The sequence below is a fragment of the Ambystoma mexicanum genome, chromosome 6p (genome assembly GCF_040938575.1).
Source record: "Ambystoma mexicanum isolate Mex_15411 chromosome 6p, UKY_AmexF1_1, whole genome shotgun sequence".
Taxonomy (NCBI): Eukaryota; Metazoa; Chordata; class Amphibia; order Caudata; family Ambystomatidae; genus Ambystoma; species Ambystoma mexicanum.
The window spans coordinates 246,258,246-246,281,826 of NC_090935.1; the positions used below are offsets into that span (position 1 = coordinate 246,258,246).

General features: G+C 43.1%; 1 protein-coding gene across 2 annotated transcripts in view; it reads right to left on the reverse strand.

Annotated features, from left to right (window-relative positions):
- DYM (dymeclin) overlaps positions 1-23,581 on the reverse strand; it is a 1,763,009-nt gene that overhangs the window by 488,712 nt on the left and 1,250,716 nt on the right. Inside the window, exon 14 of one of the 2 annotated variants that reach the window (XM_069626953.1) lies at positions 18,369-18,533. The exons of the other annotated variant lie outside the window; for it this stretch is intronic. Within the exon in view, the coding sequence (XP_069483054.1) occupies positions 18,369-18,533 (165 nt within the window). The remainder of the gene's footprint in view (positions 1-18,368; positions 18,534-23,581) is intronic. 2 annotated transcript variants of the gene reach the window in all.

Genomic DNA, 23,581 nt, shown 5'->3' on the forward strand with positions numbered 1-23,581 from the left:
ACCACGGAAGACCGACAGAGCAGCAGGGATATCCTGGGGTCATACCCAAGACCCAATGAAAGGTTGAAAGGTAAGAGGGATGTTGGGGAAGGCACAGGAAGTCCGAGTAATAGGGGTTGGTACCTAAACGAGAACTGGGACGACCCGGGAAGCCAGAGCAACAGGGTGTGGTTTGGGACCCAAATGAGAATCGGGAAGGCCCGGGAAGCCAGAGGAACAGGGACTGGGACCCACCTGAAACCCAGAGAGGCCTAAGAAGAGCACAGAAGCGAGAGAGAAGGACACCAGCAACCTTCTCCTTAGTCACAGTGCCTGACAGGTTAGTGAACCAGACCTGTTACACTAAGAATGGCAACAGAAGAGCCATAACTCTTGGTATTGTGAAAGCCTAAGGCCAAGGAAAGAGCCATACCCTTTGGTATTGTGAAAGCTTGCAAAAGGTCATGGGAAGATGCATACCACCTGATATTGTGATTGGGGCAAGTCAAAAGAGAAATCAGGGGAAGGGAGTCATTCCCCCTGGTGCTTGTGAACTCTGTAATAGAAAAAAACAAAGAGAAGGGAGGCATTCCATTTATGACCAGGATTTGAGTTGAAACCTTTACTTTATTTCAGAAAAGAGACATCTTATTGCTAAACTGAAACTTTGTGTGCCACACTTGAAATGGATTGTAATCTGGGGAAAAGAGTGTCTCCCTCAGGAAGTAGCCCTAAGAGACTAATGACATAGTATTCCACTACTCAGAAGGCGAGATCCAATTGTCTGCATTAAGAAGATTCACAAAAACCTTTTTGTTTATTTAGAAGTGTAAGGAAGAAATTAGGTTGGACACAGGACGGTAGACTCTTGCATTCAGACATTCTGATACATTCTTAGTTTAAGTTGAGGCAGGGCAACCCTTCTTAGGAATAGGGCCCAATACGTTTTTTCTTTGCTTTCATTAGAAAATAAAAGTCCATAGCCAAAACGATGTCCCTCTTGTGTCAGTCTCCTACTTCCACACCCTTACAACGCCCAACCGACGGACGAGATGCTTTCCTGGCGTCTCTCGTTTCACTCTTGTCATTCCACACTGCTACTTTGACACAGTCTTTGATGTGTTGTTTACAACTGCAGGCTTTTTGGCAGCCTCTGAGCTCGCCAAGCTTTCCTTACCGATGTTGCTCCCTCTTATCGTTCTTTACTGTTTAGCTTAAGTAGCTTGGACTGCCCCAGTATAACATCAGTTTGATTAACAGCTGGTCAAACACTCTTCATGCCTGACGGTGGAATTCTTGGGTTCTTCTAGGTCCCAGTGCCTATAATAGTGAGACTGTCTGACACATAACAGTAACATATTGCTTCAGACTTTACCATATGTAAGGAAGGGGCGGGTGATGCTTTTACCCTGTGGAGTAGGGAGATAAAGGGACCATGTTCCAGATGCACATCCTTGTCCCCAGGAGGGAAGTCTCTCCCCATGAGATCGTTCCACATGTTACGGCCCCTAGGGTGCTTACCTGTTAGCGGCCTCACCGCCCTATCCTCATGGAAAGGTGCTCCCCTCTGAGGTGATGTGACGTCATCTGAAGGATCGCCACAGTACCCAATAATTGTATACCAGTAACTAGACAAAGATTCGAGTACATGGCCAAAACATGAAAAAACCTTTAAAATGGTGTGAGTATATTGGCATACGATGCCAATTGTAGTTGCAGGTGGTATGGTTTAAAGGGTGGAAAATCTAGCAAGATATAAAGTGGGGCCATTTGGTTTCAAACAATTTGTTAATGGGAAGAAAGTCAAAACAATGAGACCAGAATCTGGAATGAAAAGATATTGAACTATGCACATGGGATTTGATTAGGGGTAAAAACAAGGGGCAGTAGGGCTTGAATAGAGGCAGAATAATTCACTGAGTCAATCAAGATTGAGAAATCAAGGTACAAGGCAGGGCTCCGAATTGCTGGGATCTCTTTAGCTCCTGCTTTTAGCCCAGAAGAGCCTGACTGCAGTTAGCTTGACTGCAATAGCTATCAGGAGCGACATTCCACTTGTCAGGCCCACTGGTGCCCTAAAAATCTACCCATGTGCAAATCTGGCTGTTTTGTAATGGGTCTAAAGGGCAATAGGATACATGCAGAAGATATTTAAAGCAGAGTGGTGCATAGACAATGGGAAAAACCTTAAAGTTGCATATTAAGCAAGAAATCAGATCTGCAACTCGCAAGGTACTAGCTCCTCATTCCCCAGAGGTAGCTTCTGCTTAATGTTCTATGCCTAATGCCCAGGACCTGCTTTTTAGCTCCTACTCATCAAATCCTTATTTCAATCCCTGGAAAAGGTACAACTTTTGAAAGATTAAAGTATTTTCTGGAACCGTAGATGGTTCTCTTCAGCTCTGAGTGTATCTGGTAGTGTGTTTCTAAAAGCTGCCCCAACAACATCTGGTGTTTTTTATTTTTATTTATTTATTTATTGTATATGGTTTACAAAGAAACCTTTACAAAAAGAAAAAAGATTTTAGAAAAAAAAGAAAACATTCCACATAACAATCATTACATCTAAATTTCAAGTATACAAACATATGTTTAAAAACATAGATCCAATTTCCACATAATAAGGGACACATAAAAAAAAAAGATTCAGTGCACTTACAATTCAACATTAAAAATGTAGAGTTTAAAATACACAATGGGCCTTCAAGAATTGAAAATTTCATTTACTCAAGCATAATCATAAAAGGGGGCGTTTACCAACCCTGCGTCTATTTTCTGAAGGTTTCTACCATGAGGGTCTTGGAAGAGGAGTGTCTGGGGGGTTGGGGGGCTGGGGACAGTACCTTGAAAACCTCTGTGTGAGGTAGCTAAAGGCAATGTTCCAAAACGCTAAGTGCATGATACACAGTGCCTTCCATTTGATGTTTGCTGTGTCAGTGAAAAGAAATCAACGCAGTGGTGGTATGGTCATGTGGTTTCTGTCCGAGGACCACTCTTTATTCTGTATCGCCTGAAATTGGTGAGTCAGGAATTTGGGGAGACCCAAATAAAGACTAGTATACTACTTTAGATCACCATCACCAACCTACTTTGATCTATGTTCAAGAGAGGAAGAACACACTTAAAACATATGATTGTGATGTCTTACTAATGTCATGGACGTGCTGAGAGAATGTTAACAGTATATCAAGAATCAAGTCCAAGTTTCTTGTTGATGTGGTGATGTGCCAAAGACAAATAAAGAGAGTCAATGGAATGGGCAAGGAGGAAGAATGAAGAAGTGAAGCAAATGAACTATGTTGCATTCAGACTGACTGTTGTCAATCATCCAGTATCGTATTTCGAGAAGATAGGTGGACACGCAGTGTGAATCCAGTGAAAAGCCATTGAGTTTCAAATCGATCGGGGTATCATTAGCTTGTCTGTAAGGTAGGAGATAAATTAATGATTTAGGTCTGTAAAAGGTTTGAGGTAGGCATTCAAAAGTTTATGCGACAGGCTAGAAGCTTGGAGGTTTTGTATGATAAGTCCAGAGAGGCAAAGGCCAGACCGTACAGGGAGCTCCCCATCTGCAAGGAAACAAGGGGTCCACTTGAGGACCACACAGTTTATGCTGAAGGGTTTTTAAGGTGGTGGCATAAGAACAGCACAGTTGTTTATGGCCTCAAAGATCTCTTCCCTCTGGTATACCCACAGTTATACCAAAGGGACTCCGGCTGACTCCGTACCTCTGGACTCTGACTGTTGATTGTGCCACAGGTTATATTATTCAATGCACTCCGACAGCTGTTGCAATGCCACTTTTCCGAGGATTTTGAACAGTTAGGGTGTGTTTACTACTGGGAGGTAATCTGCAATGATGTTAGGGTCAGCATTTCTTTTTCTAGATGTTGAGAAAAGTGGATCTGATTGAGAGGAACGGGAAATCACTGCACTTCAAGGAAATGTTAATCAAGGTGATTAGTGCAGGAGGACATATTTTCTTTGATAGTCTTGGCTGGGCAAGAGTAAACCTTCTCCAAAGAGGCTTTCAATTCCTTTGACTACATGGATGAAGTCATGCTTAGAAACATGTTTAAAGGGAAAAATAGAGGCTTCTTGGCTAAGAGAGCCTGAGGATCTGGTCAGACTGGAGACAATGAGTTGTACGGTTTCTTTTTTCTCATAGAAAAATATGCTAAGGGACAGTGGAAAAGGTGAACTTGTAGGGTGCTCCCAGCTCCTTATAGATTCAGAGTAGCTCAAAGGCAGGCGTGTTGGCTGAGAGACGCAATCATGGAAAAACATTTCCTATTTCTGCATCATAGCTGCATTATGTCCTTTCAGAAGTCACAAGCAGGAGGTTTTGATATCTGAATCCATTATGCGAGCAGTGCTCCAGTGCTGTGTTATTTCTCATAAGGAGAGCAAGCTCAGCAGTAATGAACCAGAAACTGTTGTTGTTAGAGAGCTTGAGTTTCTTGTAACCGCCAGGAGGTCCAGGGCCATGAGGGCTTCATCATACAGGCTGGAAAGGAGGACATACTTCACATTTTGCTGGATTTCCAAAGGTGTTGTGAAACAGATCTGTGGTTACCAGTTTCACTGTTGTAACTTACAGTTTCACTGTTGTAACTTGAAGGAATCAAACTCAGGCATGGGAGGGAGATTGCAAGGCTTCCTTGTTTTTTCCACTCGAGTAAGGAGAAAGTCTGTCGATGGAAGAGGGTGCCTTGAACATTGAGGTGATGGAGGTGCGTGGATGATATCTTGGCATCCAAGGTTTGCCCTCCTGTGTGGGTTGGGCACATTGACAGACTTTCATTTCCCCATATCTCAATGAGACAGTTCAACCAGATATTATAATCCCCATGATGAGGGTAGAGTAAGATAACGTTTGGAAATGTACTTTACCCATTCTGCTTCAAAACAGGTGATGTTCCCTGTGGGTCTTGAGGTAAACACTACAAACGCTCAGCAAGTTTTAGGGCACAAAACGCATGTACAGGTTACACTTTCTAAGGCGAGGGCGATTGGCTGGTGTTGGAAAGATCATAGCTATCCCATCCCCTGCTTTGTTTTGTATATTGTTCACAAGTATCTTGAGACATCACAGAGAAGTGTGTCAATTAATAGCGTAACTGCCCAAGAACTTTCTCTGAGACCCCAAAGGTCAATTTTGAGATCTTTCAACAAATTGTTGATGTTGACAACATGCTTTATTTATTGTATTTATTGTGTATTTGTAAAGTGCCTATACAACAAATGGTGTTTCAAGGTGCCACAAGACAAAAAAAGAGGGTCCTGGAGATGGGGAGGAATAATAAATAACGGCCCTACTAGGCCTTGCGTCATTCAAATCCTGCAAGTACAGTAACAAGAAGTGTGAGGAGCCGGGTAGTGGGGGGACGTTCTGTTTGGGGGAAGGAATAATGGCAGGTTGGAAGGAAAGTGAGGAGCAGAGTGGAGACATACAAGTGCAGGGTTCATGGTGCAGGTTTTGAGATGTTTTTGGTGGATGGCACAGAGGGGGGATCTTTAGTGACAGGCTAAATTGTACAGGCCCTGTGATGCGAGACTGAAGGTTAGAAGTTCCTTCCAGTCTCCTATTAGGATGGGCTATGTTGGAGGGGTACACGTGAGTGACAGGAGGACAGTCCGTGGAGGTGATGGAGATAGCATTTAGGAGGGGAAGTGGAACAGTCAAAAGGGGGATGAATTCTATAGCTACCCTGAAACGTAATTTATAACAATCTTCATGTGTTTAGGAGAGTTTAGGTTGATGTGCCACCTTTTACACACTATGTATTTAACATTACACAAAAGGGGTCAACATTGTGGATTCCCACTCAGGCACGTCATAGCAAACAAAGAGGCTGTCAGCGACTGTCCCCCTTGATGTAATGGTTATACAGGAATCACCAATAAGAACTTCAGGTTTGCACTTAAGCACTTTCTGAAATAGCTTTTTGCATAAACAATAGACATATACGTATTAATTTTTTTATTAACAAACTAAACTGCCAGAGTGAAATCACTTACAAGTGAGGGGACTGGAAGTGAGAACACAGTAGTCAAGTGCATAGAGAGAAAGAGGGAGAGAGGAGGAAGAGGAGCGAGTAGCAGGACTGGAGACATAGTAGCTTTCCAGACCCTAGGAGAAAGGGGACATGGTGCAGCAAGCATTTCAGGGAATGGAAGTAACTAAGCACCGGGGTACAGTCCAGATCTAAAGTCAGGATGTAAGTAAGGCAGATAGAGTGAAGCAAGAGTTGAGGCAGTCAGGAGAGCCTCCAAGGTGGATGGTAGGGGAGTAGTTCCAGTAGAGGGTGACGCACTGCAGAGGAGAATTATTACATTTTCAAACATTACACCAATACTTTTGCGTCCAAAGTGGGAATGTTATGGGTGCTGCAGAGGAGCCATCAATTATGTAAGGACCTGTTTGGGGGCCAAAGCGTGACCCGAGACACATGAGTGAGGGTGGGATCACAAAGGGTTTGAGGGAGGCCACTTCATGGTTTGGGCACCCTCACCTGATGATACGACCAGATGCACAAGTCACACTGTGGAATAGGAGGTGATGGGGTGCCAAGAGCCAAAGGTGGTTGAACCGCACCTCTTGGCGGTTCACATGCACAATAACAGACAGCACACAAAGCGCTTTAGCTATCAATGGGGAGGTTCCAGTCAGTTATATAAGCCACTTGGTGGTACCAGGGTTGTTGGCACAGACTCATGACTTGCTGTTCCCCAAGGTCAGAGGTGGTTGACAATGCCACATAGTGTTTGTGTGTGTACATTTGTTGTGAGCATATGGCCCATGTTCTAGTACATTCCGAGCATATGCCACAGTCACAGTGATATATGCTCATAATGTACCAAGCATGGGGAATACACTCACAATATAGGGCATTTCTATATTTGTAAATACCTCACAAGGAATTTTACAGTATACAGCTATTTTACTTGTAAATACCTACAGTAAAAAACGAGGACTTGGCCATTACTTTACTATAGGTGTGTTATAGGACCAAAGAAAAAACACACAAACGTTCCTAATTCACAATTTGCATTTATTAAAGAAAACGGTTTAATTTTTAACAGAAGCGACTTACCAAAAAAGTAAGAGGAGAAGGCATTCCTAGGGTAAAGTACCTTTAAATAAGAGCATTGTTTGGTTTGAGTGACATATACTGGCTGGCGAGGGGGTAAGAGTAGGAACATATCAGTGACAGAGACTGGAGTGCATAACGTTTTTAAGTTTGACAGCCTGAGGCTGGTATTTCTAAATTAACAAATTAAATAGAGAGGCCCTGAGGACAGAATGCTGGAGAGGTGGGTTGGTCAGTTAGTTTAGATAGGAGAGTGGGAGTCTCCTTCCATCCCTAGCAGGTGAAGTTTGAGCCGTGCTTTGAAGAGTTCCATTGAAGAGATTGAAGAGGCTTTGATGGCTGGGGGAAGAGCATTTATGTGGAGTGGGGCAAATGGGGAAAAGGAACAAAGCAGAAGACTGCACAGGGAGCAGCAAAGACTGATGGGCAGTCTAGAGATGAGAAGCACAGAACTCGAGGGGGAGAATACAGTGAGAAGCAGTCAGCAAAGTGGTGGGAGACACGATCATGGATTGATTTATAAACAAGTGGCATGAATTAAAAGAGTGATCTTTCAAGGAGAGCCATCAAGCATGGTGATGGGAGGTGGAGGAAGACCTGGGTTGGTTGAAATTAGTGCATGTCACAAAGTAGAGGACTTTGTTGAGGGGAGAAAAAGAGCAAAGGGATAGACGAGTAGTTTCCCAAAGTATTCCAGTTTCCTGAACACAAGAGGAGAGGTTGGGTGTTGCATGAGATGTGAGAGGATTTTTCTAATGTTGAGTCTGGCTGGGGTGGCAGCGGACTTGACCAACTGGAAGAGTTTCAGATCACTGTCAAAGTGAGCACTGAGGTTGCGAGACATGGGTGGTGGGTTGAGGAGGTGTAGTTATAACTTTGTTAGGCAGGGTGTGAGTACCGCAATCAAGGTAGAAATTAAAAAGTTTAGTATTGAAAAAGTGTAAGCATGGGCGAGCTCCATGTTGTCTCTAAAGAACTTGTCATGGGAATACACATCTTCGCAGACAGGCCTTGAACATTTTTTAAAATCCCACTAGATCTGCAGGGTGAGTCCTTAGCTTACATACTTGACCTAGGAGAAAGGCACTCACCACATGGTGATGGGTGACAACATATTTATGAGTGCTTTCTGTAAAATGGTGCATGTCACCATAAGCATACTTCAGATTTAGCGCAATTCCACCACCCGTAAGCCAGCCATGCACAGTGAAACGTGGGCTAGTAGATTTTACGAGCATTGTGTACAGTTGTGGAAGGAGTAGACTGACACAGGTGATATGTTGAATGGCAGACACTTTTATTTTGTCAAAATAAAGGAAATCCCTACCTGATCCTATTACTAAGTTCCCTGCCTCAACGCAAAACTAAGGATGTGCCAGAATGTCCGTAGGTAAAAAGTCCACCGTCATGTGTCAAAAACCTATTTCCTTCGCTTACATCCCTAAGTAAACTATAAGGTAAGTGAGTCTTCTTAAAGTAGAAGACTGGCTCCCTTCTTCTGTGGGGAGGACCATGCCAGTAGTTTCCTGGATAATGACTCCCTTCCCCAGGTTCCAGTTCCTATCAAAGGCAACATACAAAGCTACAGAATGAAAAGTCTCAATTCAAAAGTAAAGTTCCCATTCAAAACCTTGGTACCAAGAGAGTGACTCCTGTTTCCTGGTCTTTCTCAGGTCTCTCACAATGTTCACAAATAAAGGAATGTTCCAACTGCAAAACCTAGATGTCAAGAGAACAACTCTGTTCCATTGGTCTCTTCCAGGCTTCTCACTATGTTCACTCGCAATGCCAAGAGAATGTCTCCCTTCGCTTGGCCTTTGTCATAATGTTCACAAACACCAGGGGGAAGTACTCCCTTTTCCTGGTTCTCTTTAGTCTTGCGATGGGAAGACATTTTAAGCCCCAATGCAGGAAAGAGATTTACATTGCCCAAACTGCGTTAGGCCCCAGTGCGGTAGAGTTGAAAGGTGATCTAGCCACTACAACATGAGATTCAATGCAGTTAGAGGATTGGAGTGTTACTTAGTATTCATAGATTACACTTACAGTAGATAGTAACATTATTAGTATAATGTGCAATGTACCATTTGTACCACTTAGAGGCACAAAGCGGGAAGCTCTGCGCACATGGGAACAAAAGGAAGTTAACATGGTGAGATGCAGTAATTCTGAACATTGTACATGCGAGGGCTTGACTAAGGCTTAAAAAATAAACATAGTATATGAAGACATTGTGGAACATGAGAGGGTTTTTCACTCAGTTTAAAAGTCCATATACGCTGCATAATTTGTTGGTTTGGAGGGAAGGCAGTAGGACCGAGGTCACAATAGCAGAATGGGAGCGAGCCGCAGATGGCCGGCTGTGATGATATTGCAGAGGAGAGCAGGATGCAAAATGTTTTTTTCATAGTCTTTGTATTCGGATTGAATTGTAAATACAAGTGGCAATTTCCAGGGTCACACTAGGTTCTTGCATGGCAGGGTGAAGGAAAGGTTAGTTAATAACCCACATGCAGGCCCAGGGTTTTTTTATGAGCTCCAAAGGAGATGAGCAGGTTGTGGGTTAAAAATGATATGGTCTTAGATGGCAGTGGCAAGTGAGGCTTTGTGAGGTAACGGCGGAAAAAGAATACAAAGACGCCAGCGGGTTTGAATTTTGTTGTTATTCCAAAGGGATAATAGCCCTATACAATGACCATCTGAGTTAATGGGTTTTTAATAAACCTGGTTATTTATGAGCAATATATGTATCATGTGGAAATACGTCATGTCTGATGATGGAAGACTGCATGTCAAAAGGGGTTTATCTTAGAAAGTATCCCATGGGAATTTTAGAGTTAGGGGGATTTAGGTTACTTTGAATTAGTGTTAGCCAATGGAGGGTGTGAAGGCATCATGAAGAAAGACACAGATTCAATATTTACATAAAACACTTATTTTAATAACTTCATGTCATGATACAAAAAGGCCTAACTTTCCCTATGCTAAGGTGGATTTTATAAATAAAAGTGAGAAAGGTCGGAGTCAAAGATTGCAACTGGAAAATCTGCCTGTGTCCAAAACCTATTCGGCGCTCACAACTAATATATATACAATGTGTAGCGATGTCAGAAACCAAAAGAAACAGTGTCCAACAAAGTTTGGAGCCTCTTCCAGCTCTCAGCTTCCCTTCAGCACCCTTCTCCAAGTATAAAGTAGTTCCAACAAAAAGTCTCAAAGTTACCTCTTTTGAGCTCAGGATAAAGTAGTTTGCAGAGTCTCTTGGAGTGACCAAACCAGTGACCAGTGGCTCTTCCATTTTCTTTGCTGGAGGCGGACCCATCTACTTTAAAAACTCAGACTCGCTGCGGAGCGGCATTGGAGTCTGCAGGGTCTCTTGGAGTCTGTGGAGCTCTGAGGAGCCATGGGGCCGGAAAATAACTTAGACTCGAATGAAGGCCCCACGAGTTGGTGTAGAGGCAAACCACTTAACGGCCCTCACCCTCGCACCTGCCTTCAGCTGCATAAAGGGGTCGCATGCTCAGAGATTGAAAGCCCTCCTTCTGCTCGACAAGAGAGCTACAAACAACAAGTGAGTATTATTTCTACCCTCACTCTGACTCCCATTGCTCCCATTGCTCTGCCCAACACACATTCTGATGAACATGAGCCCACATCACAATACTCAAAAGCTCATAACATCCGTGAAAAAATGGACACTGAATCATCTGATATACATGACTCTTTTCCGGCTTCCTTGACACCAAATATAAATACAAGCAATTGCCGCACCATGAATCATAGCGAAGAAGAAGCTCCTACAGAGCTTTTGAAAGAAAAAAAAAACTCATTACTTACAAGAGTGGGCTGGGCGCAGTGTCCCGATGTGCCGCAGTGGTGCCTGGCGCTATGGACGCTGTGATGAGCACCCGCCAGTCTTGCCTCGTGCTCGCGGCCCCTCTGGACCCTGTAGACCCCCTGGTCTCCTCGGCTGTTGTGGGGGGGGTGGGTGCTGGGAGTGGCGTGGCCGGTGTGAGGAGCATCCCGCGGGTCTGTGCTTCGCGGGCTGGAGCCTCTGCGGGCGTGGGGATGGAGCCGGGAGGAGAGGGCTCAGTACTGAAAGCTGACACAGGCAAAACGATGACAGCTCTAGTGCTGCCCTTGAGCAGAAAACTTGCCTCAACACGGTGGAACTGAGCGAGACGTTCACGGTGGAACCTCACTCAGCCACTTTCTTTTCTGCTGATTTTGACCCCTATCCAGCATTCAGAAAATTCCCAGAAACTGAATTGAATGCCCCCCACCCCCCTTTTATGGCCTCAATCCAATATGGCCACCACTTGGAAAGGACAAAATCCATGGAAATTGTAAACAAACTCCTACTGGACTTGACAAACATAAACTTAGCTCGAAACAAGCAGAAAAAAAATCAAACACACTCTCTGTCTGACCAAAATGATGTGAGTGAAAGCGCAAACATCTGCACGGATAAGGGTGAGTCCAACGGAACTCACTTAAATTCACAAATAAATGACAAAACCAAATAGCAAAGTGTGAGCGACGATGAAGCTAATGACACTCACCCAAAAGTACGAACACAGGATAAATCCAAATGGCTAAGCGGAGCTCTGAAGCGGAGACAAATAATGGACAGTGAGTCACCCAAGATGCATTATTCGCAAAAAAGACTGAGACAGACTCAACTCATAAAGACCCGATCCAAAAGTCTCTTGCCCTGGGTTTAAAACGGAACAGTACAGAAATAGCCGAAGATGGCAAAAACGCTGCGATGGATATTTGTGACGCCACTAATGTAATATCTGAGGCTTCTTCAGATGAAACCAGCACAGAATCCTCCATTATGGACTGGGAGTACCCCAAGATCAGAAGAATTCCTCACAAATTCAATCATAGAATCTACGCCACAAAAATAGAGAATACTGCCCAAGTGGAAGTCATGATAAAAAAAAAAATTCATCCAAGAACTACAACCTGCTCTGATATTATCGATGTCGATGACCATTTCTCCATTCTTGAAAATCTCCAAGCACCTAAATGATACAATAAAGGATCAAACCACACGGATTGCCCTGATGAATTCCAATCTCATCAACATGGAATGCGAAAACAAATGTGCCAAACAGCGCACCCAAGAACTTAATAACAAAATCGATGGCTTACTTGCTGCGTTGATGGCCCAAAAACGTAACAGTGATGAAAAAAGACTGCTGGCAGAAGTCGCAAAATAAGCGCTCGCCTTGTTGAGAGATGAAAGAAATTATGGTCATTGATCTAACAACAAAGAAATCTTCACCATCCTTGACTGGGGAACACGAGACAGCCCCAGAGGACTCCTCATCAATCAATGCAACGCCCACTCACCCACAACGGTCAATCCCTATGCTGGAACCTAGTATCACCCTTTCATTTAAGGACGTGCTCGCAATAACCAATCAAGCAGAAAATGGAGCCAACACTGATGCTCAAATGCTCTCGACATCCAGAAAGGACAATTCTCAAACAGAAGATGAGATTTTACCAAACATAGTTCCGCCAATCTCAATGAACGAATCGCCTGCACAGATTCTGTTCGATATCTTCAATAACAACAAACAACCATCAATGACAAAGCCCCCCAAGACACTCCAATCTAAAAAGACAAAAAAATCAAATTATGAAGAAGTGTCACACCGGAGGACATTTCATTCCCATTCGCCAAGAACCCTCGACCAGGTGATGCTCTCTCGCTTCTCCCCTCCCAGGGTCAAGATCCAAAAGCGATGGCCTTTCACTGGCCACCTGCACAGAGGTTCCTTGGGAAATAAACGTGAGAATGCCTTCAAGTTTCTCACAAGGGTTGGGGCATGACTTTGTAACAAAATGTGTGATTATGTAAATTGTTTAAACTATATATAAACTGCTATTTTGTATTGCTCGGGGCACTGGATTCGTTTTTCAGCTCTAATGAGCGGACTAGCCCCTCCTGATCGTAAGCATTCAATAAACCTGTTTTCTGACAGAAGTACATTTGTCTTTTCATGGAAGCTGTACTTTTGCACTGGAAGCATTCAGGCACGTCCAACATACTTCTCATAATGCCAAGAGGAATGAGACGCGGACACAGAGGACTCATGGTTATGGTTATACACATTTATTCAAAATACTAAGGGGTTGGAAAATGTCTCACTATCGCTCATCTCGGAGGCATTTCCCTACCTCAACCAAATACTAAGGGGTCTGTCCTTTGTCAAGATGTCCAAAGTAAAAACATGTGCTCTGTCTGAAATCCTATTCTGGCCCTCAAATTCTAAAAAATGAACTCTAAAGTTCAAAGGATAGTGTCTCTGGAACTGAAGGTGCACAAATGTTCAACTTCAACGCAAAGATGTAAATCCAATGACAAAGTTCCAAGTGGATAATATTCACCGTTCCAGTCAGGGAATGGCTCCCTTCTTGTTCCCATTACCAACATGAAAAGTTCAAACGAAGAATAACCAAGTTCTTTAGGACCCCAAGAGGATAGTTACCTCCTCTTGGCACATTCACAGTTCTCGGGGAAATAGCTCCCTTCCCCAGGTTTCTTTTCACGTTTCAAATAGGATAGCATCCTAAGGGCATGCGACTTCCTAGGGATTCTCCTTTTACTGTCCTCACTCTCGGCTTTGCCTGGTAAACTCTCCTTCCAGGACTTTCATACAATCTTTAAACACTCATCTTCATCTGGTGTACTCTCCAGCCAGGACCTTCAGACAATTAGTTTTATGACCCTTTAGAATCTCAAGGGCATTGATCGTCCTTGAGATACTCTTCCTTCTGCAACATATTACAAACACTTAACTTTGCCTGGTATACTTTCCTGTCAAGGCTTTCAAACAATGAGTTTTCGTTTAATCCACAAAATGATATTTGCCCAGTGTTGGTCTATTGATCCTTGCTTAACAGTGCTTGTTTCAGTAATACATCTCTCTTTCATACAATGGTCTTCTGCCCCTTTTCATAGTGCGTTCACTTTTACTTGGCTTTCTTTCACAATTACTTTGCTTTTTCTTTTAAGGTGCGATTTCAACAACCCCTTTGTGGCATATCTTACAGGTAGATATCACTTTGCTCGTGTGTTACTTCTATGAAATGGTGTACACTCTCAGGCAACCCAGTAACCCGTCTGTTTTCCCTGGGCTTAATGGGTGATTTCAGTGTCCTTCACTCTTCTCGGCTTCGGTTTACTTCAGGTTGCTGGCTCCGAATGCGCTCTCGCCGTGTCTGAATACGCTTTCTGCTGCCTTGTGCTCTGGGGCAGTGAGCGGGCTGCACTCCGGTGTCCTCTTCTACCATCTGGGTCAGCCTTGACACTGTATCTCGTGGCGTTCTCTCCCTCAGTGTACTAGTCGCCTTGTCAGTCTAAATCCCATTGATATTTCATCCAGCCTGTTCCTTGTCACTCCCAGACGCAGGTTTGCATCGCTCTTGCTTAGGTTGCATATCACACTGTGCTATTCCCATCTTCCAGCCATGGGTCACCCTCCTGGGCAGTACTGAATACCTTTCAATACACTCCTACCAACCAGTATTTCTTTCCTCTTGTTTAGGGTTTTATCATGCTGAGATGGGGTCACCCTGCTGGACATTGTTTTTCTCCTAAAATATTGGAAGCCCAGTATTCTCACTAATGGGCAAGGTCATCCCATCATGGGCTAGTTGAAGAGGTTTTTCTTGGTATGCTTCCAAGTCCTGGTTATATCTGTCATAGTAGTAGAGCAGTATGATCTGTGCTTTGCCAATAGCAGCTCTCCCAGGCAGTCCCTTCCCCACCATGGTCCTACATTTCAGGGTGTACTCCCTCTCTCGACTGTGCCAACTAATGTGATGCTTCTAGAAAGGTTTGGATTGGTTAAGCTCTCTTGTTGCTTGTAACCCTTTAGGTGTTTCCCATTTTCTTTTTTCGGCTTATCTGCATCCTATCAGTATTCATCTGTGGGTAATCAATACTCTGCTATTTTGAGGTCAGGCAGAATGGACGAACCAGCCCTGCAACACTGTCCCCCTGTTGTCTCTGCATGCAGTGATTCTGCAACCAGGAATGTGTTTCAGTAAGTTAGTACAAAATGTAGTATTACGTTAGGGAGAGGATCACCAAAACCTGTGAGAACAGCCACAATCACCAAAAAGATTAATTTAGCCTAGGGAGCTAGACAAGGGGCTTGTTTACTGGAACCGCAAATGTCTATGCTGGGAGCTTGGAACATTATCTACTTTTGGTGACATGACAAAGAATGGACGCCGAAGGCAGAGAAAAAACAAGTTGGAGAAGTAAAGGCTGCCGGCTAGCGGGCCCCCAAAACATTACCAGCTCCTCTTGGGAAAGAAACCTCACGCTATACGTGTGCGCCTGCCCCGGAGACCACGCCAGCGCACCCGTCCCCGCTGGACCGGGAACACGCGATAAGGGAGACTGATAAGTGAGACTCTGCATCTTCATTCCTGCTGTTTATTCCAGAGGAAGCAGTTGCTGATTTGACCCACGCTACATCCTGTTCGAGGCACACAGGTGACAAATGGTTCTGAAAGTTCTGATGACTGTGCGCAAAGTAGACTCTTGATTTGGCAATTTTAAGAAAGGCACATACAGCTGAAATTAAGCCATAGATAACTGTTGTTGGTGCGGTAAATATTGAAGTCTACTCCGCGATAAAGATCCAATTTGACCGGAGGAAGGCTCTTCAATGCCAAGAAAGATGGCAAAAGCCGAAACGTGCCTTTAGTACAGCGCATATCAAAATCGCAAGAACTAATGTTTTTGTATGCATTACTACCCACAGTTTCAATACTGGCACGTAGGCAGCTCCACAAAACATGATCATACCTTGATCATGAATACACACAAAGCATAGGAACCTTTGATAAAACACAGTCTGAGTAACACTGTGCAAATACAAAATACTAAGTCTAATTTTGCAATTTGTATGCTAAATGTGATTTTTTTCCATGCTTTGAACAAATCTCTCTCTTAGTATGTTTTAACCATGTACTTTGACAATTCTGTTTAATTCACGGTTTATGTATCTGAACAATCTATGTACAAAAACATCCTTATTGTATTGTTTAGAACTATTTTCTTTCATTTTTGTTGTACATTGGACATTTTAACCAATTTCCTTCTTGATTCATTAAAATTTATGGTCAGTTTCGCTCCAGTTGTTCTTCTTGGTACTTTCCTATTTTCTGACTCTTTAGGAGCAGAACATACATTGGTTTGGTAAATATAGCATAAATTAGACCTTAACTACTTTGTCAACTTACAGTGTGAGTTATATTCTTCTTTGTTTACTTTGTACTTTGCCCCGAACCCACACTGAACGCGCTGGGGGCTCCCCTATTTTTTCGTAAAACAAAGAATGGACTGAGGCAGGATGAGGAAGTTTTGGGAAATTCAAAATTGATCGCCTCCAGAATACATCACTCAGCAGCCAGGCATCCCTGGTCTCCAGAGCCCTTCTAGTCCCAAAAAGGAGGGGTATCCACAACACACACGCACTGTGTTTCCTTAAACCTCTTAACCGAACCTCAACATCACTTAACTGAGAACTTCAGGCCTAATTTCGACAAATGCTAAAACAATATTACCCATATTTCACTCAAATGTGGCGAAAATGAATGAGTTGCCATTTGTTGCAAAGAGGAAACTGGTTTAACAGTTATTAAGAAAATATCAATGAGAGTTCAGAGGTTTTCACACACACCCTCCCGCCACTTCTTTACCATCATGGTAATAATGCCATCAAGTGTCTTCTTCATATTTGCACCATCTATGACTTTCAACCTATAGGTCAAAGAGGCCACAACAACTCATGTCACAGAGTGAAAAGTTCAAAAAGCAATAATTGTGATACAGTCACGTTGTCATACATTGCTTCATGACATATTCCATCTGCTTCTAAACCCTATAACGATAGCTGTTATTACCAGATTTAGTGATCCATTGTCTTACCCTTTAAAGATGAGACTCACAATATGGCCTATTTGCAAGCCTAGATGGTGTTCCCTCAAGGGTGAAGGGGTCACAAAGCTTCTTAGTGTCTAACCCCTTTAGATTTTGTATGGCTCTATAATTGCAGAAGGTATAAAAGGTCATTTTCATCTTCCTCAATTTCGTCGTCTGTACTGCCATGAAAGCTACGCCATGTCACAGTATGAAAAGACGGCAGAGTGGCTTGGCTTCTTCATATCGCAACCATCTCTCTACTGGGTGTGCCGTAGGGTAACAGAACACAACTTCAGACCACCAACAGGCCATTATATGACGATGGCAGATATGCACAATGAGACCTATCACACCCTCTCACTTAATGTACGATTAACCCACTCTGCTGTTTTAAAATATGTATGTGAAACAACAAAAAATATTTTGGTAATGCAAGGCTATAACTCCGCTCTGAATAAATTAAAGCATTTTTCACAGAAAAACAAATGATGCAGTGCATGCTTGAAATAATTCAATGGAATTCAATAATAGTCCCAGAACTATGAGAAATGGTTCATAAACATTACAAGATATATGTTTCAGAACAAATGCACTTAATGTGCAGCACTTCATTTCTTATGTGAGTTTATATTCAAACAAACCTTTTCTAACTACAACATTAATTGAGGTTAGTCAACATTTTATTACCTTAATATCACATTAACTGGAGCTTTTTCCTTTATTCCCCCTTTTTCTCCCTCGCATATTTTCCAATTCCGATCATACCCCAAATTGTCTCCATAATCTTGACTACTCCATTTTCACATTTGACTGTTCAACTGTTACGCAAACCATTGCCTTGTCTCCTCTCCTCGCTCTACACCTTATCTATCTGCTCATGTACTACTGTGAGTACAACTGGGTGGATCCAGATATTTATAAATGGATATGAAAACAGGCTCTTGTGGCACTTAAGTGTGTATCGACGGTTGCAGCCATAGACAATTGCACCATTTACATGTTCGGTACATTTGGAATGCGTACAGGGTCATGTGACCACAACAGAGGAATACGTTTATTATGAATTGGGGAAAAGAGACCGTGACAGGGAAATAATGGAAGGAACATTAAAAATACAGAGCCGAGAACATAGAAAACTCCAGTGCTTTCCAGTTTTTCAAGCGAATATTTACGGGCTCAAAATCACGATAAGCTGTAACATATCATCAACACAAGGCTGCCCATGAACCATTAGTAGTTTGCACCAATATCAGTAGGCATGCAATGAGAAGATGCACAAACACACACAACGCATGCAGCATGCGATATGCAGTAAATGGCGAACAGAGGTTAATAACCTGGAAGCATAGGCTCTGAGAATGTGAGAACAAGTTAGAGACAGGAGGTCTTCTCCATTGTCACTGAGGGTCGAGAAGCAATGCTGTAGCGTAGAGCAGTGAGAATGGGGGAAATAGAGTTTGTCCAAGACATATAAATATCTCCGCAAGTGGCGGCAGGAATAACTGAAAGAAAAGGGTAAAAAGAAGAAAACAGAAGAAAGGAAATGTTCCTTTAAGACAGTGGATTAAGTTTGCGTATCCAGAGAAACGTCTGTGTCCAAGGGTGAGGCAAACAAGTGAGCAAAGCACTGGTTGATAGTAAAAGATGAAGGAAAAGTCAACAAGAAATTATCCCAATTGGCAGACAGTTCAAATGACTTTACAGCGGAGAAGCTGATCAAACTTATTTCAAGACATACACTCTCTCAAATCCCACATTTCTTATTCAGAATCGTTTTATTGGCTGACGGAGAACTGCAATCAGTGACAATCCTTGTCTAGGAAATGGCTGTGTGAATACTGTATTGCTATTTCCCTTCCTAAGATTCTTCTAGACTCAAGGTAATATGGCCTCATCGACATGACTACTTGTAAATGCATGCAAATATCAGAAAAACATTTGTGATGCAGTTTTAAACTCTTCTTTCTTCTTTTTCGTGCATGGTGTGCTTTCGTTGGCCTTGGAAAGTGATCCAATGAAAAAACTTCTGGAATATGCAATTACGCCACTACCACTGACTTTCTTTGGGACTCGGGCATAACTGATAACAAGCTAGCTGTCGTTACCCCTAGAAAGCACTGAGAGCATCCTCAATCCTGTGCTTCACCACCTACGATGGAGGTCTCAGAACAATGGGAGCATTGCGCCCGGATCCGTTCCGATGCAGGAGTGGTTTTTTAAAATCTGTTATTTTGTATTTTGTTTTACCTCACATGCAAACAGGAGCTTAAGAGTGATGACGCCAAAGAACAGAAAGGGAGAGCGATTACTAAGGGAAAGATATCGAGGCACAGACACGCAGGTTGGTTAAGATCAGAAGAGTTAAAAACACTGTTATGGACGCTACAGTACATCCTCTCGAGGTGGATATTATTCGTTGGTTAACAGCACTAAAAGCAAGCAGCTTTTAAGGCAGAGGTCTATGAATACTGGATCTATAGTTTGGCAGTATTTTAGAGAATATCCAAACGCCTTCCAAAATAGATACTGTTTAATGTTTTGCTGAACCTCACTTGGTTGGGTTCCAGACTTAGTTTCTTGAAGTGCGCACAGCATAGTTTGTGCCCCTGATGAGCCGTCTGACTTCCAATCTTTTTTTCTTTTTTAGTTTGTGGGTTGTTTGGATGAATGTCAGCTTTGCTCAGCAGCAGCATACTACGTGGGGTGTATTTCTAATACAAATTGGAGATTTAAGTAGAGCCCACACCCACGCAGTCATGCTAAGAGCCTTAAATTCAATGTGGTATTCAGTAGTCAATAAATGGAGATCAAGTATGCCTTACCTCCCTTCATACATCACCCACTCACTCACCGGACCTTGTTACTCCAACTCTCTCTCTCTCGCTCCCTCTCTCTCTCTGTCTCAGATCACCCTCACCACCACTTCCCGATTTCTACTCCATCCACATTTTCTTCCCTCCCATCTCCTCCATCTCTAAATGGAAATTTTAAGCAGAGTTTCTTGCCCCATACCTAGCTGAGGGTTAGGTCTTCTCTCCTCACACTTGCTTCCCTCTTATCTCCTCCACAGATTTCAACCAGAAACGTTGCTCCCCGCTTGAACACCACTACCCTACCAGTAGCTTCACTCCTGCCCTTTACCCACAGCTGTGGCTTAGCCCATAAATTAGTCTACTCAATACAAAAGTACAATACCACCTTTCTAGATGGAGCAAGAATGGTACCAACTCCTTCTCCTTACAAAGATGCTCCCAAATCCTTCACCACGGCCCCACATTCTGCTAAATCCTCCTATTTTATGCATCTCATCCCTTCTCTCTGCTCTAACCTGAGTAAACTATCTTTCACTCTACAACCTATGTTGGCTCTTTCATGCCCTCGCGTCACCTCCTCCCCCATTTCTCCTACTAGTTTGCACAATATTTCTCATCTACGATCACGAAAACCAGAGACAGACTCTCCACACGCCCCTCTAAGCTTCCCCCACCTCATTCTTTCATTCTGCGCCCATCCCTATTTCTTAACTCATTGTCCCCAACTGCTCCCACTGACCAAACTCCCGTTCTGCGATGAGCCAACTTCACCTGTGCTCAATTCGACCCATTTGCTACACAGACAACTAAAGAACTTGCTTCTCTTCTCTGCTCCTATGTTTCCTCCCACTCTCCTCTCCGGAATCTTCCCTGCATGCTTAAACATAGCTACAGTACTATCTATCATTAGGTAGCACTTGGCTGACTCCGACAAGCTGGCAATCTACCACCCTGCCTCTCTCCTTCTTCACTAAATTAAAATCCCACTATGACCTGTGTGTAATAGGATCGCCTCCTATCTTGACACCTATGCCCAATGCAATCCTATCAGTCTGGATTCTGAAGCTGCCATAAGCCCTCAATCATGTCTCTTACTTTCTGTCCTAGGCTCATCACCAAAAACTCTCCTCTGTTCTAATCCTGGTTGACCTCTTAGCTGCCAAGTGGAGCACTCCACTCGTATCTAAATTCTCTGACATTGCAGACTGGCTTAATTCTCATCGTTGAGATTGTTCATTCTTCATTTCCTGAAACACTGACTAGACATACCTCCCTGTCGGCGTCCCCAAAGGATGTGTCCTTTGCCTCTTACTCTTCTACCCTTATCTTCTCCCTTGAGCAACTCATCTCCTCCTTTGGCTTTGCGAGTGGCATGCAAATCTTCTTCTCTATTCTGATCTCTGGCTCCTCTTTTGCATGACTGATTTCCGCTATATGCCACTGGTTGGCACTTTGTGTTCTGATGCTAAACTCTTCAAAAGACCAAAGGTATCTACCTACCTATTTCGAATGTCCCCCTTCTCCTCTGATCTTCCTCTCCCCAAATACATGCAACGTGGGGTTTCATTGACAGTGATCTCAACCTCCTCTATGTCATTGTTACAAAAGCTATTGATATGGCAATCAATCTCATCAATAGCAAAAGAAATCCATCCTCGCCACCTCTATCCGACCACTTCACCAAAACATGCATGCTTGTACAGAGCTACCTCCACTACTGTGCCGGTGTCCTCCTGGGCCCCCCACTCTACTCCTATTCTACTCTGGACAAAATTCTTAACTTCGCAACGCACACCCTCATCAATCTTCCCCATTCTTCTTCATATTCGCCACATGGCCTCCATGTCGACTCTTGCTTTATGTGCAACCGGGCCCTATTCAAATGTCTAATGCTCATCTACAAATCTTGAACTTGCACCCCCCTACCTATCTAACACTCTCGCACTACTATCTGCAGTGCAACTTTAAACCCAGCACCCTCTGCCATCTTGGTGTTCCGTGTCCAAACTGTGCATCATCTCAATTTCCCTCCTCCTCCTTTGCCTATGCCACTATTAATCTCTACCCCCCCATGTGGAAAACTCCAATATCCACTACTTTAACTCTTAACTCAAATGCCACCTATAAAAGGGTGGAGGGGATCCCCTCACTTACCAATGTACCACTCTTCAATGCACTGAATATCGCAGAGATCTTCCTGTCCCTCAGTGGACTGTCTGTATTGTGTTATACAGTATTCCTCACCTATAGTTGATCATGTTCTTCCACAGCTTCTTCTTATTTACGTCACCTGTTGTAGGACTACAAGTACTAATGTAAGTGCTACTGGAAGAAGCACATTGCTTCTTTGGTAAATAAATAAAACATACAAATACAAAAACGTAGGGCCCCATGGATATGGTCTCATACACCTAGGCACAGCATCATGCTAGTTGTCCTATTTTGGATGGCTTGTAGTTGGGTGCTGTCTTTTTTTTTGGTATGACTATATATATGCTATTATACTAATCCAATTTAGATAGAACTGATGCCCGAGTTAATAGTATTTTGTGTTACATATCACGGGCTGGAAGAACCCGTAGAGCAGTCGTTGGTGCCTTTAGGCAAAGGCCACTAGCTGTCATTCATTGTTGTAATTGGGATTCTGGAGTACCAAGAAGACTTTTCATTAAGGTTGATTCTCAACTTTGCATCATCAGTGTAGAAATTAAATGGTAGTGTTAAGTAATTAATAAGAGCAACCAGTAGGTTGGATACAGATACTTAAATAGACCAGGCCATAATAACGATCCCTAGGGAACCCCACTTAACTGGGCTGTGGCTTTAGAAACAGCGGGCATCTCTTCACCTGAGCAGTGTCGTTTGTCAAGGAAGAGGGGAGCTGCTTCTGGGCTGTTACTTTGATTCCCATGAAGCACTATAGGCTTGAGAGTAGAATATGGAGATCATCCATGCTGTATGGTGCATAGAGGTAAAGAAGGACTACTGCTGGCGTGTTATTTTTTGCCTGTCCGTATTCCATCTCTACTGTGAAGCAAGTTTCTTTCAGTGCTTATCCCAGGGCAAACGTGCAACTGTTTATGGAAAAAAGGGTGAATTTCACAGTAGGTTTGTAGTTATGTAGCAAACCATTCATCGTTATAGGCCAGAAGTTAGCCAGGGTAAAATGGTCTGCATTGGTTTTCTTACAGGGAGAAATTGATGCTGATTTCAGAGAAACTGGTAGTTTACAGAAAGTGAAGGACGTATTATACATCTCTGTAATCTGATAAACAAGGGTGAAGCAGAGGGATTTTGCTAGATTGAATGAGCATGGGAGTGCCTGTGCTTTTGAAGTTTTCAAGTTGCTGAATATTATGGTGACGATTAGAACAATACTTTGATGTCCCCCCCCCTTAGATCTGAATAAAGAGGCCAAGTTGTTGGTAATATCTTGCATAGGCTCTTCGGCTGGGTTTTGTCCATGTTTGTAGATGCAATAGTGTATGTACTATTATTTAATGAGGTGCTTACGGGAAGCATTGTAAGTAAGATTTCTTTTCCTTATAGTGTTTTTGTTGCAATCAGTTCTTTTGTGCTCCAACTGCACCTTATTTTTTTCTTAATCCACTCACAAATACAAACTTCCCCTTTTCAGGTGAGCTAGTTGATGATCAAACAATCTGTTTACAGCTTAGATGGTGGATTGCTTTTTTTTGTTACAGGAGAGATGGCACAGACAAGGGCTGCAGAGACAT